The 15,139-nt window shown below is 40.3% G+C and overlaps 1 protein-coding gene and 1 long non-coding RNA gene across 2 annotated transcripts; both read left to right on the top strand.

The window, feature by feature from the left end:
- Positions 1–343: 343 nt before the first annotated feature.
- edn2 (endothelin 2) lies at positions 344–3,694 on the top strand. Its single transcript, XM_046058670.1, has 5 exons — positions 344–534; positions 1,067–1,220; positions 1,428–1,544; positions 2,143–2,226; positions 2,333–3,694. Exons 1-5 carry the CDS (start codon positions 474–476, stop codon positions 2,430–2,432), a joined length of 516 nt encoding a protein of 171 aa, XP_045914626.1. The 5' UTR covers positions 344–473; the 3' UTR covers positions 2,433–3,694.
- A 1,364-nt stretch (positions 3,695–5,058) lies between these two features.
- LOC123976869 lies at positions 5,059–10,273 on the top strand. The gene is made up of 3 exons (XR_006826445.1): positions 5,059–5,328; positions 9,403–9,655; positions 9,749–10,273. It is a non-coding gene; the product is annotated as an uncharacterized LOC123976869 (long non-coding RNA).
- The last annotated feature ends 4,866 nt before the right edge of the window (positions 10,274–15,139 follow it).

The following is a 15,139-nucleotide window of genomic DNA, read 5'->3' as shown; positions in this document are numbered from 1 at the left end:
ATCTAAAGCAAAAACACTCAATACTGGTCATTTTTTGGTTTGAAAAATCGAATCAAATTGAAACATATAAAATACCAGCAGAAAATATAGACTTCTGTCTCTTTAATCCAAATCCACGGCCTGTAAAAATCTCAGCATTAGTTGATCCCTTACATGTTCTCCTTGTCCTTCTTGGCCTGTTGGGGGCGCTGACAGTAATGCATGCTGATGTCACTGCTGGAATGCGAGGAGGGCAGGTGGTGGAGTGTGTGTGTTCTGCACTGACAGACGAATACACAGAGGTAGGAGGGGCCATCGTGATATCACCCACAGGAGGGTGTATAAGTAGATGTCCTGGCAGGAGGGAGAACACAAAGCACCTGTTGCTGCTCTCCAGCCTCAACACACACAGCTGTAAAGACTTGCCCACACCTCTTGGAGTGTGTAAACCGACCGCTGCTGCATTTACACATCAGAACACCAGACACGGCGCGATGGCCTCCTTCATGTGCTTGACGCTGACTTTATTCCTCATCTGCATGGCTCTTCAAGAGGGTGAGTAACTTCTTTATGTGCTTGGGAATTTTAGGGTGTTTTAAAGATACTTTTGACTGCTTTTGTAGATTTTTGTGGGTGGAATCCAGTAAAAAAAAAAAGTATTTATTTGCATTCATAATATACTCCTTTTTATTGACTGGTTAAGATAAAGGTTTTTAGGTCAGAAATTAGTTGATAAAAGGAATTAAGATGCAGGTATAATCCAAACTAAATTATGTAATACTTTTGACCCTCTGCCAGTACCACAGAAAGTACAATCCAAGAGCTGTGTTCAGTCTTCCAGAGAATATTTTCCTTTGATAAGTTAATACCGCAGCACTATTGATACAACAGCTTCCAGCCAGTTTGCAGGATTGTTTGACTTTTATTATGTTCATTGATTTCACTACTGATCACAATCACATTTATTTAACCGCACAAGTGGGTGTTAGCCCACCAAGTGGACCTACATGTGATAATCACTAACTGCAGGCATTCTATGAGGGATTAGTTGGCGCTTTTTAATCTCAGGATCCTTTGTGTTTTCTAGGTTGTGGACTCCCCTTATCAGACCGGGCCGAGCTGCCACCTCAGGCTCCACATCCACACCGCGTTAGGACCAAACGCTGCTCCTGTAACAGCTGGGATGATAAAGAATGCATCTATTTCTGCCACCTGGATATTATCTGGGTCAACACGCCAAGGTGAGGCTGCAGAGTACTTCGGATATACACTCAGAAAGCTGCATTTGCATCATTAAGACTAGAGAAGATTGATTAAGACTCCCTAAACATAATCTTAATCTTAGCTGCAAACCTAAGCCTAAAATGTATAACGCTGACCCCATCCCTGCCCCTAACCCCCCAGCAGGAATAATTTTCTAAGACATTTTTTTTTGTTTTCCTCTACAGTAAAATACTTCCTTATGGCCTGGGAAGTCCCCTGTCTCGTCGGCGCCGGCGTTCAGCTGACCGTTGTGAATGCCTCAATGCAGCCGACAAAACCTGCTCTGGCTTTTGCCATAAAAGGTGAGTGCCACGCTTCCTTATTCCACCTACCTAGACCTGCAGAAAAATACCTTCCCGTCACGTACAGTCCTTTGGATGCTAGATAGTATCAACGTGGCTTCTGTGTCAGTCATGTGTGACAAGCCTGAACAGTAGGTGGATGTAGAGGACGAGTCACAGAGGAGGCAAAATGATTCAGCCTGTGATAATGTTACTGTAGCATAGGGGTAGTAGTCATAGTGCAGAGAATGACCCGCATGTCGTTTGGGGCCTTGAAAGAAACCACAAAGGTTTGAGCAGAGCTGCTATATCTGGAAAGTTTAGATTTATGCTCAAGGAAATGTTTGCAGAGTTATTGCGGTCATGAAACATCCAGTATGGATTAGTCACCATCTCTAGATGTTATCCAAGATGGGGTTTAATAAGGCGCGCCCTTCATTCCTTGACCATAAGGCGCCAAAAAATATTAGTTTGCAATTCCAAGGAAATTGCTTTGTCGACCCTGAACAACTTTTGTAGCAATGCAAGACAAAAGCCACAGTTTGTAGAGGTTTAACTTCCTTGAGGCATTGGCAGCGTTGTGTCCTTGTTTTAATGCTGTTCTTGTGTCTGTCCACAGCTCAGAGAATCCAAGGACTACTGTTGTGGACCCACAGTTAGAATCTGCAAACACAAAGAGCAACAAATTCCTGGAATCTTTCAGGTAAATGAAGAAGAATTTAAAGTTAAACCTTTAAAATCCATTCTGTTCTCTGTTTGATTTTTAAGCCATATGAAGCATCTCTGACCTGTTATGTTATGACCTGCAGAACTGTGGTGAAGTCCAACATGGTGATCGCAAAAGAGATTCTGTCAACAAATGAGAACCCCGGTGGGGTCAACAGGCTGAGGAGCAGAACAACGAGGTAGAGGACTGAGCAAACACCAGAAGCGGTTCAACCTCCATAGCTTCAACCTCCATGGACCGGAGACTCCTCCAGCTGCCTTCACTGCAAGCACCAGGGTTTTGTAACGTATCAAGACTCTTAGCGACTCTGAGGACGCGGAGGTGGAAAAGATGGAAGGCAAAAGAGGCAGTGGATCAAGCATTTGATCAACAAAACACTGGCAGCTCACCAAGACAGAAGCCCTAGGCTGGGCCTATGTTGGGTGGAGACGTTTAGAATCATTTCTTGAACTCTCTTTGAACTTATCTGAACTCAACAACAGTCTACACATGCTAAGAAAGGATCCATAAAACTAAGGACATGGGATATGATTTTGGGCAACCACATCAAGAAAGTTTCCAATGATTAATCAGTCACTGATCTACTGTCCTTTTCCTTTTCTATGGACAAAGCACGCCTGTGACTCGTCTGAATGGATAGTTTTGAATCCCCAACTCATATTTATAATTACATATTGCAGTGTCATATGTAATGATTATCACAGTCATACTTTGTATTTAGTTGGGAAACTCAGATGTCCTTGAAACTAAACTTCTGTCATTGCTGACCTTTGGTCCAGTTTAATATTCCTCTGTATCAGAGCTGGAAATTGCTCTTGTACCTAATGTTTAGGGCAAATCATCAAATAGCCTTTTAATTGTCAGGAAGTACTTGAAAATGGCAGCTTATTCCGAGAGGCACACATTGCCTCAGTGAAATGAAGGTTTTCGCTTTGGGATTTATCTAAGAAACACATACACATATACAGCATACTTTCTGCTAGCATAACAACTACATTAGGTCTATTGTGTTGTCATGAATGTTTACTGCGTAGCTCCTGTTTAATGTTTTGATTGAACATAAGCCAAAAAGTTTCAATGACAATGCAGCTTGCCAAAACTATTTTTCCACTTCTGACAAATATTCTCTTAATTCCTCTGTAATTGGGACATCATGACTCTCGACTTGTGTTATGCTCTTCAAAAGCTATTTTTTCTGTTCCATGAATTCATTCACTCTATCTGCCCTGTTCGATTGTAGTCAAGCTATGACAGGTGGAAATATAAACCTCCCTTGTAATGTTCAACCTTAAATATCTTAATGCTGTATATGATGGATAGTTTACCAGCTTAGAAGTTTACTGTAAATAGAACTATTTATTAATTCTCTAACTTATTCGGAGATGTATTTATATTTGTATGAATGATGCACTGAATTGTTTATGAGAAAATAAAATATTCTGTAGCAGAATGGTGAGTTCATTATTTGACTTATGATATGTAATTGCTCTGTCACTCACCGGATCCTCAGCTACATTTTGGATGTTCCAGCAAACTCTTTTATTATTAGGACTATTATCTGAATTTATTTAATACTAATTTCACAGTTTGCACTAACAGCAACATCAACAACAACAGCAAAAAAAACATTTTATGATGAGGTTCATGACCACTTTCTCTTTCAAGAACTCTTTTTAGAAGAAATGTTCCTCTTCTGAAGAAATAGATACTGACACTGTACACAGCATATCATTTTACCACTTTAGACAAATGTAATTGATGAGCAAGGACCATAATTGTTAAAAATCTAGTCCTTGCCAGACTTAAAAAACTAAAGCAATTAAGACTTTGGGTCTAGCCATATAACAAATAGGGGTACAACAGGAGTAAAAATATTTTGTTTATTTGAAAAAGAAGGCAATAAGCTTTTCAAACAGTCCATTGAAGAGCATAGTGACCAGTTGTTTCCAGAATACCAAACATATTGAAATCAGAGATATTTCAGAAAGGTCAGTAAGTCCTAATCTTCAAATGTGATGGATGTTAGTTGTCTGTTTAATTATATGTTATTGTGGAAATATTTCTGAATAGAAGATGGCCACCAAAAAGCCCCCAAAATATAATAGATTCACACCTAACCTGTTAAATTAAACTCTAGTGCACCATGACTGCTTGAAAAGTAGGATCTCGGTCCACTTTTGACTGGTGCAGTTCATTTGTGGTCACAAACCAAACCACCAGATTTTGTGATAGTGGATCTGTGATTTTAGCATGGATTCAAAAGCTAAACTACTAACGGAAGCTATGCTGTTCTAAGAAATGTATATATAGGCTAAGCAGTCTCTATTTTTATACAAATAATTTGGTGACCATGGGAACAAGGGGATTTTCCCTGATAAGTCAGAAAGGCAAGAGCAATTTAACCTCATTTTATTTTCATTATCAAGTTTTCAGTCTAATTATTCTGATGATGCACATAGTTATTTGTTCGTTAGTCAATGGAAAGATGCAAAGTGACGAAAAGTCATGTCCCTGTGAGTTCAAAATGTTTTAACTAGAGTGAAAAATGTGTGCGTATCCTGGGGTTTTATGGTTCTGCTTCATAAATAATACAGATATGAGAGGGAAAAGAAGAGATATAGAACTTTCTGGTGAGTTTCGAATGAGAGACTGAGCTGTCATACAAACATACAGGGACACACAGACAGTCTGGGTTAACTGTAAGTTACCTTACAGCTTACTTACAGTTGCTACATTGGATGTTTTGGGTGAATCAACACAAATGACACAGCGGTCAAATTCACTCAGTGACAATCTGTTTCTCTTTCTGTCATAGACACCATAGACTTTATATAAAGATGGACGATGCGTCTCCACTTCCTCTCACTATACAATAATTAAGCCGGATACAGGTGTTGTCATCTTTGGAGCCAGAGCCTGTGCAGTAGTGACCGGGTTTGGAGCTGCGGTACCAAGGTACCACCCATTCAACGGGCCGACTCATTTGCGAGCAGAGACGACCGCAGAGAGCGACAGCATGAGACAGCACTTTTAAAATCCTGTCCTGAATTAAACGTAAGATGTTTGTCAATTTAAAAGGTAAGTTTGCAAGTCAAAAATCTGTTTGTAAAAGTATGTCATGAAACAGTACAGTAATATTTAGATTTGCGTAAAACCGCTCAAAGAACTACATCGCTCATCTCGCACAATACACGTCAACATGTTGGTGCTGTAATGCTAGCTAACAATACTTGCCTAGTCGCTACTAGCTAGGTAACTATGCTATGTTTAACGCAAAGATGTATCTCGCCTGCTGTGTTTAATCCAACGACTCCTGGACCTTTCATCGCTCATCTACACATGTAAGTTCTAAGTCAGTAAGTCATTGAGAGAAAAAGTTATGACGTCACTATGGCTGACCCCGAATAGTCGAAGGTTCAAAGCTTCGAGGGACGGAAGTTCAACTGTCAATCTCACAGTCGAAGCTTCGCAGTGAAAAAAGGATCATGCCATTTTGGGGATATGGATGTGCTCAATGTCTGATTTTACATAGAACCACCAGCTTTCTCCCAATAAGGTAATATACAGCCTATTACAATATACATTTCAACGTTTAATGCTGTAAATAAACATGTAAAAAAGAATAAAACTACCAATAAATGATTTTAAAGTGCGTGAATAAATCCAAAATTGTAACCCTAACCCTGGGTCGTCAGTGCGCATGTATAAGCTATGTGCAGTGGCAGAAGAGGAACACTTGCTGAAGAGACGGAGCTCCAGCTTCACTGGTGTTGTGCCGAGTTGTCCGCACCTGGCAGGACTTTCAGATAATTTATCACCGTTGATGAACCACACAAAGAATATTTTATATATAATATAGAGCATTTTTAAATAGCCGGCTACTTAAAATAGACCCGTAAGGAACCGCGACGTGCATGCAGTTGTCGGCAGCACGGCATGCACGGTAAGACCGGTGAATGGCAGGCGAGAGAAAGAGAGAGAGAGAAAATGGTCAACAATAAGCCTCAGTTTAGCAATCGCCACGCACAAAAACACACATAATTCGACTGTCAGTCGACTATAGGCAGGACTTGACGATTCTAATTAGACTATGTAAATCCTTAGCAGGGGACAGCCCTAATAAATATAAATAGCATCGTGTTATAGCCCGCATCGTACAGCCTAATTACTTTGGGGTTACGTTGTTATCTTTTGTACTAACAATGTGGTTACGACAGATAGGATTTCTTTGTCCATAATGTAACGTGCGGGTGTTATCTCGTCATGGTGGGGAGTCTGTCCCCTTGTACGCTGATGTTTACTTTAGAGCGCGTGAACATGCGCTCATACGTGCACGCACAAACCTTATTGCATTCCAGCCGCAACATTAATATGGACCAGTCTAGACAACACACAGATTTGAGGGCACTCCTAAAAGACACACAAAAATATTCAATAAATGTGCAATCTTATTCATTTGAATCACGAACGAATCGGCACTTATTTTTTTTAATTAAGATAGTTATTTTGTTAAGGATAATAATTTTACTCGTGCATATTTGTTGAAAAAAGATTTCATAATAATTGTTTTGAATGCTCTACATCAGATTTGTGAAGTGATCCACTGCTTGGCATCAAGAGTTTGTCTGACCAGAAAGAAAAGTTTAAGTTTGGCTTATTCAGCTTTCACTAAGGAGCAAAAACTCGAAAATGATTTGACATTTATCCTGATAATTATTGATATTGAATGATATAAATTTTTTCTAGCATGACAACATTTTTGGCCATACCGCCCACCGCCAATATTTTAGCTTTGAAAATGTCTTAAAGGAAACCTGGGGAGAATGGGCATGGGAATGGGCCTGATGCAGCTGATAACATTAACATCTGGCAAGTATTGATATCTGTTATTTACAGGGGCTATGCTTAAATTTGTCAGTAGAGTAGATGCCGGATCACAAGCCAGTACAAGCACTGTTGATACAAATCCAGTACTAGCACAGACCCAGTCCAGACTTCTTTAGCAGGTCACACAGATCCAGGTGAAATACAGGCAGCCTCAGCCAGTAAAAGCACAGCCAGAGATGTACAGCCAGCATCAGTCTTAACAGACTTTATGAGGATTTTTCTAGAAGAGATTTCCATTCAGGCTTATAACAGAGACAGGTAGTAGTGAGAGCAATGCAGTGTCAGGTGTGACTGTGCAGCAGTGGCAAATTATTTAACGCCCCTGTTTTTTACAGAGCACGTTGTAGACTTTTGGCTTTAAGGAATGACAGATTATAACAGTAAGTGAGGCGTTAGCACCATAAAAGGTCAGTCACAGGTTATTATGGTGATTTCTGCTTGTATTTTAATTTGTCAAGTAAATGTTTGTCTAGGACTAGGAGAAACAAAGTAGGCCATGCAGTAATAATATGCACCTGTGTCTCCATTACTTCATGTAGTGACTTCCTAGTTATTTCTCTTGACGTCAGTAAGAACTCTCAGACCCCCCAACGTGCGCTAAAGAGTGTGAATGACTGAGTAAGAGTGCGGAATGAAAACAGGATGCTTTTTCTGCATTCCTCCCAAATTCCTTTAGCACAGGAGAGGAACGGGAGAGGAAAGGCAACAAAGGAAAAAACACGAGCATGTCTGCTGTTTGCGCAGGGAACTGATATGGGCTGGATGGAGGATTGAGATTGCAACCTTAATCACGGCGTTCTCATAACGCATGTTGCATTGTTTTGCTCCTAATTCATTGTTGTTGCTAGGATTTTTGGGCATGCTGGTTGATGATAAATACTGACTGAGTGACTAAGATTGCTTGTGACAGTCTCCCTGGGCTACTGCCTGTTGGTTTTGCAGAATAGAAAATTATGTTAACCCATGTTTCATTGCTGTGCATTTAGCAATTAAACAGCTTTACTTAGGGACTGTGTGAAAATTACTGGAGTGAGGAGGGAGATAAAAAAAAACCCTCATTTTTTAAAAACTTACTTTTATCTGGTTACCTAGCCTTGTTGAGATCTCTTCTTCATCAGAGACCTGAGAGCAAGAAACATGAAACTAAGAGAACCACACAACCAGCATACAAAAACAACACAACCACAATCGACAAATAACTCATAAAAACAATTACAAGAGTCATAAAAAAACACCAGATTAGCTTTGAGCTAAATGCTAACATTATGTTGCTGACATGCTCACAATGACAATGCTAAGATGCTGAACGGGAATATTGTTTTCCATGTTCACCATCTCAGTTTAGCATGCTGACATATGCTAATTAGCACATTAGTCTTTAGACTTTAGATGTAAGGTGTACTGCAATTTAAACCTCAGTATATTCATGGAAAAATAATTTTCACAATAACCACCAATGCCCAAATTAGAAGTGGAATCAGAAATCTCCAAATGCATGGGAAACAACTGAACTATTATTAACTAATTATGACATAGGCAAACTTTAAATGGCGTATTTCCCTTTAGATAATAATAGGCAACGCAGTAGAAGGTTCTTGATTAATATTTGATCAGCACTGCCTAGATTGACAGTTTGACCTGGGTTTAGTGAGCATGGTGCATTGCGCTGGACCGACCTGCAGACTGGAAGCAGGTCCAGAGCTACAGAGCAGTGAAACATAAGGCTTTTCAAATCTGGACTGGTGACGCTTCTCTGTAAGTCACTGTATCAAAGCCATCCTATTTTAGATAAACCATTGTGATGGGCGTGACTGGATTCACTCCAGGTTGTATCTACATGTGAGGGAGGTCAGACGGATCTGCCAGAGCAAATGAAACATGAGCTCAGCAGATTTGATACCTTTTCAACTCTCTTTGCACAGAGCCATCATTTGCAAGCATTTCATTCATTTTTAAAATAAAATCTTGCAAGGCAATGCTGAAATATAAATATGGATTCTTAAAAATAAGGAAAGGTCTTTATCTGCTCTCCCAAAATAAGTCAGACTACCCTCCCCTTTTCATTACATTGTTTGCATTGTGTACTTACCCTTTGTGTATAATGATAAAAGAAAACATGAAGGCATTGGCATCATCACTTGAATTTTGTGTTTTTAACTTGCGCTTCTGCAAAAATGCTATTATGAAATGTGTTATGACCAGATTTGCACACTATAATACTGTGACACATCAACTTTTTTTGTGTTTTCACTTGCTTTTATACAGTTCCAGTCTAGACTGGCTGCGATTACAGTAAAAGCCGGTGTCGGTACATTCCTCCTCTTCCTGGTTTTGTTTGCTGGGACCAGAGCGGCTTGGGGACAGACTGGGGACAGACTGTCCTATCAGCACCGCCGGTCCGAACATGCCTGCTGATACCAAAACAGAAAGTCTAGCCATGGCCAAACAGCCAGGACCGGCAGGAAGGAAGCAGCCTCGGTCAGGGAGAGAAGGAGAAGTTGTTTCACTGCATTAATGGGTAATTTTCCAGTCATTTCAAAGCAAGTGTCATGATTTCAAAGAACTCGCTGACAGTCCAGTGAATAAACAGTTGAATCGTTGTTTTGAATAGCAGGCGTTCTTTGGATGCTTCCTCACCAGGTTCAAAGGTGAGCCTCATTAAGCTGCAGCAGCAGTGTCATCATTCAAAGACAAAAGTGTTTAACACTATGCAGTATGTATATATTACAGTTTATGTGGTCCATTTTTCCTTTGGGAAATGACCTGATTTTTCTTGCTGAATGGCCTCAGACCATCAGACATACCTCATTCTTTAAACAGACATACTTATTTCTTATTACAACGTGCTGGCATGCCTGTACGGGAAGGCATTCTTTACATTATAGTCTAGATCGTCATAGCATCTTCTTCTGTGTCTGGGTATACCAGACACCAGATGCAATAAACAGTTGGTGCAACACTGTAAACAGACACTGTCCTCTATACAACTCCGCAGATTGAAATCTTAATTTACCATTCAGACACCTGATGATATCCATCTGCTATCCGGCAGGCTAACATATAGCAGGTGAATACGTGATGAACTGTGGCAGGTCAGTGTGAGCGAGGGCAAAGGGACAGTGTTAATATGCATGTTCCCTAGGACCAGATGGATAAATACTGTGTAGGTGACAGTTTGCTTGAACTTATCATGATGCAGTATGTGTAGATATTGTCTGCAATCACAGTTGTGTCCCAACTGCATATATACTGTGTGTATTAAAGGCACCCTGTGGAGTTTCTGTGCTCCGGAGGAATGTGGGTCCCTATTTTGTCTGTGACTCAACTAGCACATGCACAGGAACGCACACAGGTAAGTGCATGAGGAAGGAGACCAGCTACTGTAATGCAATGCATAGTGTATGCAAACATTAAAACACAAAGAAGACAGACAGAAAACTAGAAACAATAAACAGCTTTAACAAGCTTGTCAGGTACAAAAAAAGTACACAATACAAGATACAGTGATACAGTTGATAACATTTTCAACATTATAATATTAAGGTATTTATAAAATAAAATCTAGCAATCATTGAAACGTGGTCTCAAAATGAAAGACAAATGCATATTAAACATAATTTTAAAAAACAACCTATGGATTTTTATTGTATGTAAGAGCAGAAAAATTGAAGAAGTCAGTTTAACTCAATGAAGAAAAGACGGAAAGAAGGTTAAGAACTGGAAACTTTCTCCTTGTGAATAAAGCACTTTCTCAGTTAGCAAACATTTTTTATGTCTTGTCTCGATTGGAAACATTATCAGTTGTTAGCGAAGCCTGCACTTCTAAGTGACCAGTTTGATGGTATGCACTCAAGACATTTGTTAGGCCAATATGATACACAGAATGTGCATGTGGATATCATTGCAGCACACAAGAGTGCTCCACCGATTTAGCATTGCACTCCTGTTGCACTCATGATCATACACTTTATAAAAGAAGTGGACACAGTGATGTCACCCAACTACCGTTTTGAAGTCTTGAGTTTGGTATTCTGCCTGTCGCGACCTTGGTTTTTTGAAACCTAGCTCGGTTGGTAAGGTGCAGCCATAATTCACGTTAACTCTGACATTAACTGGGATGCTATTTTTGGCTAGCGAAAAACAGGCTTAAAACAAAATGTATTTAACAGGAAATATGAACAGCCAACTCCTTAGTGTGTCTTTTGGCACAGCTGACCACACATTTTTAGGCGACCAAAATGTTACAATTAACTTTCATGAAAACACACTGTGGGAGTTCTTAGACAAATACACAGACAACATTCTAACACAAGTTCACGGCTTGTTAAATGTACACAGAGCAGTGGAGTCACTTCTGTCCTGATTGACAGATTGCCGTGGTAGCGGTAGCGGTTTACTTGTCACACCCGGAGGTTCCCTCTTGCTCACAATAGACAACTAATATTGGATAATGAAGCCTCGAGCAAAGATGAGGAGAGAGCTACAGAATTCTGGTAAGCTCACTTCTCCACACCCGTAGATGCTTTTGATGTTGACTCCAGTGACATCACTGAAGGACATTTCAGTTCATGAAGATCAGTAGTATCCCAACAGCCTTTGATGTATAAAATCAATGGAGTTCCCCTTTAAATTAAACAATTTACATTATAGCTTAAGACATTTATTCATTGTGGAGACATGAAAAATGGTTTTGTATGCCAACTTCCATGCATAGACTGTATATAAGAAGTGGGCGTGGTCATCGTGATGTCACCCGTTGGTTAGTGGACTGCCATCTTGAAGCCTCGAGTTTGGCTGAAAGCGCGCCGCCATGTTGACCATGCCGCACCGGAAATGACCATATTTGGATGAGACGGTGGAGCTAACCGCCATGTGTGGAGCTAGCTAGCATGCTTGCTTAGCTGGGTGCATCTGTAATTCACGTTAACTGTCATTTTAACAGGGCTGACAACTTTGTCCAGCGAACATCAGGCTTAAAACTAAATGTACTCACCAGAGAAAAGGAACAGCCGGTTAACTCCTCATAAGCTTTTTCGACGGCGCTGGTTAAATTTACACAGTGTTCTGGGTACGAGTCACTCTAGTCTGATTGTCGCCATGGTAACAACTTGTCAATCATAGATAATCCCGCCCTGAAGCATACTCTGCTTTATGGTCTATGTTCCTCTAAATGGGACCATAATTTACTGAGACCATAAACTCATTAGGAAAGTGTTTACTGAGGAAATAAATCAGGTCATTTTACCATTGTTTCTAACGGAACTGGACTTCTTTTTTCAATTAGAAGAGTCGCCCCCTGCTGGCTATTCAATAGCAAGTTTAAGGAACTTCCGCACTGGATTCACATCTCAGACCGAAAGGTTCCCGCTTGCTTGCATGCTAACATTGCACAACTGTACAATGGAGGTAAAGCATAAAGCAGCTTTTTTAAGCTTTAAGGACTTTTGCTTTATTTTTCTTAAATAGTTGACAGTCGCAGGTGACAGGAAGCGATACGGAAAAGAAAAGAAATGTCAGTCATGGTGATTTAATAGCACACTTAACTGAATGATCAGTCAGTGTAATGCCTATCAATGTCCTAGGCTGAACACCCATTTTATGCATAACATTATATGAGTTTTGGAAAGCTGTGACAGCTCCCCAGCCTTTATGATGAAGAAGCTACTGCTTTATTTGGAAGAACTCCAAGAACATTGAAATTCACTCCAACAACAATCTAAACAGTCACACAAGGCCTCTTAAATAGACTAATGGTGAGTTGAGTTTTACGTTATACACACATACAAATTTCTTCCTGTTTAATAGGGACCAAACTCGCCTCTGAATGCAGGACAGGAGACAGCCTGGATTAATAATGTGCAGAGAGTAGATTAATGTTTAATATGCCACACCTGCGACATCATGCATCTCTGTGTGATATTCAAAACAACAGGACATTGTTTGAGTCATGTAATGATTATGCCATTGTTAATGTCATCTACGCAGACAATGTCCAAAAAAGGAAATAACAGTTTTTTCCACTTGCACATGCAAACATGCGGCAGTCATGCGATAAGAATTTCTACCACCATTCCTCTCTGCGTGGGGTATCCACTCAGTTGTTTATTAAGTGCTTCCTCACCTGTTCTAACCATTATGCAGGCCATGAATCAGCACCCTCCCTCCACCTCAGCTTGAGGGAGAGAAATATGCGGTATTTGTGATCTGATACTAAAGTATAGAGCGTCACTTTCTCAGAAGGTCTAGAAGTGACTGTCAAAAATAGCTGTGACGGTCATGGACGGTTTGACAAGAATTCTTTTTACTTCAAATTGTTTTGCATATTGATTCATATCATCCCGACAGAGTCACTGAAGGTGTAACCAAGTAAGGATGGGGTTTTCTGTATATGCCATACCAGCTTGTAACCGAGCTATCACCACCATCTGTGAGGAATGATGTTTGATGAACCTGGAATTCAGGGTGAAGTCATTCCTGATGGATGAATGTCGCATGACAGAGACATACATCATGCTAACACACTAATAATAATAAGAAACTGGAAGATTTTGGTTTTGGCTTTGTAGGTAAAAGGAAGCTAGTGCAGTTTCTGTGGAGTTTTCTTTTCTCATTTGATATGAAAGTAGTATGAAAACCCTTTGTTTCCCAAAAGCAGAATATAAAATATAACACTAGTGTTATTCTATATTTTCTTATTATAAAAGACCAATGCATTATTCTGTCCTTCAGTACTTTCCCAGTTCTTAACCTCCAAAACAGTTCACAAATATATAGTTTCACTAATTTCATAAAACATCTGGATACTGTACACTGCGTGCACAATTATTAGGCAAGTAAGTATTCTGAATAAATAATTTTTTCCATGCACATTTTCAAACTCCTAAACATAGAAACTTGAATTCTCATTGGGGTAATCGTTTTTAGGTGATTTGTATTTGTGTAATGAGGGAGGGTGTGGCGAATGACACCTTATATCAAGGTGTGCATGATTATCAGGCAGCTTCAGGTAAAATGGGCCAAAAAAGAGATTTGACTGACACTGAAAAGTCAAAAATTGTAAAATACCATTCAGACGGATGGAACACTCTTGAAATAGCTAAACGTTTGAGGTGTGACCACCGGACAATCAAACGTTTTGTTGTGAATAGTTAATAAGCACAAAAGCTATTGGAGAAGAAAAGTCGCAAATTCACTGCAATAGACTCGGGTAGAATTAAACTTGAAGCAACCAGGAACCCATTATCCTCCAGTACCACCACATTCCACAGCTGCAGCCTACCCGGCGTGTCCAAAAGAACAAGGTGCCATGTGTTCAGAGACATGGCAAGGTGAGGAAGGCCACCACTGAAGATTCACAAGTTGAAGCATCAACATTGGGCAAAGAAATACCTGAAGACAGATTTTTCTAAGGTTTTATGGACAGATGAAATGAGAGGGACTCTTGATGGAACAGATGGATCACTGATGGTCACTGCACCACTTCGACTCAGGCGCCAGCAAAGTGGAGGAGGGGTACTCTTATGGGCTGCTATCATTAAGGATGAGATAGTTGGACCTTTTTGGGTTGAAGATGGACTGAAACTCAATTCCCAAACCTACTGCCAGCTTCTGGAAGATAAACACATTGGTTACTCAATATTTTTGAAAGGCCAAAAAATTTATTTAATTGTCATTGTTGTGGTGGCAGCCCGACTGACGGTGAGTGTCCTGGTTTTTTCTCCTTTTTATCAGTTTTTCTGCTTTTTTCCTTGGTTTTCTGTTCTCTGCCTGCCTCCCTGTGTTTTCTCCCCTGTGTGCTCTCTCTCCCTCTGCTCCTGAGCCCAGCCAACTACCTGCATCTCATCAGCCACCTCGTCAGCCTGCCACACCTGCCAGTAATCACCTCATGACTGCCTGTATTTCAACCCCGGTTCTCCACACCATCCTTGCTTGATCGTCGTTGCTCCATACCTGGTGCCACTTCCGTGTTCAGGCTTCCATGTTTCTTGTTTTTTCACATTTA

Source organism: Micropterus dolomieu, linkage group LG09 (genome assembly GCF_021292245.1).
Source record: "Micropterus dolomieu isolate WLL.071019.BEF.003 ecotype Adirondacks linkage group LG09, ASM2129224v1, whole genome shotgun sequence".
Taxonomy (NCBI): Eukaryota; Metazoa; Chordata; class Actinopteri; order Centrarchiformes; family Centrarchidae; genus Micropterus; species Micropterus dolomieu.
This window is presented reverse-complemented; position numbering and strand designations above follow the sequence as displayed.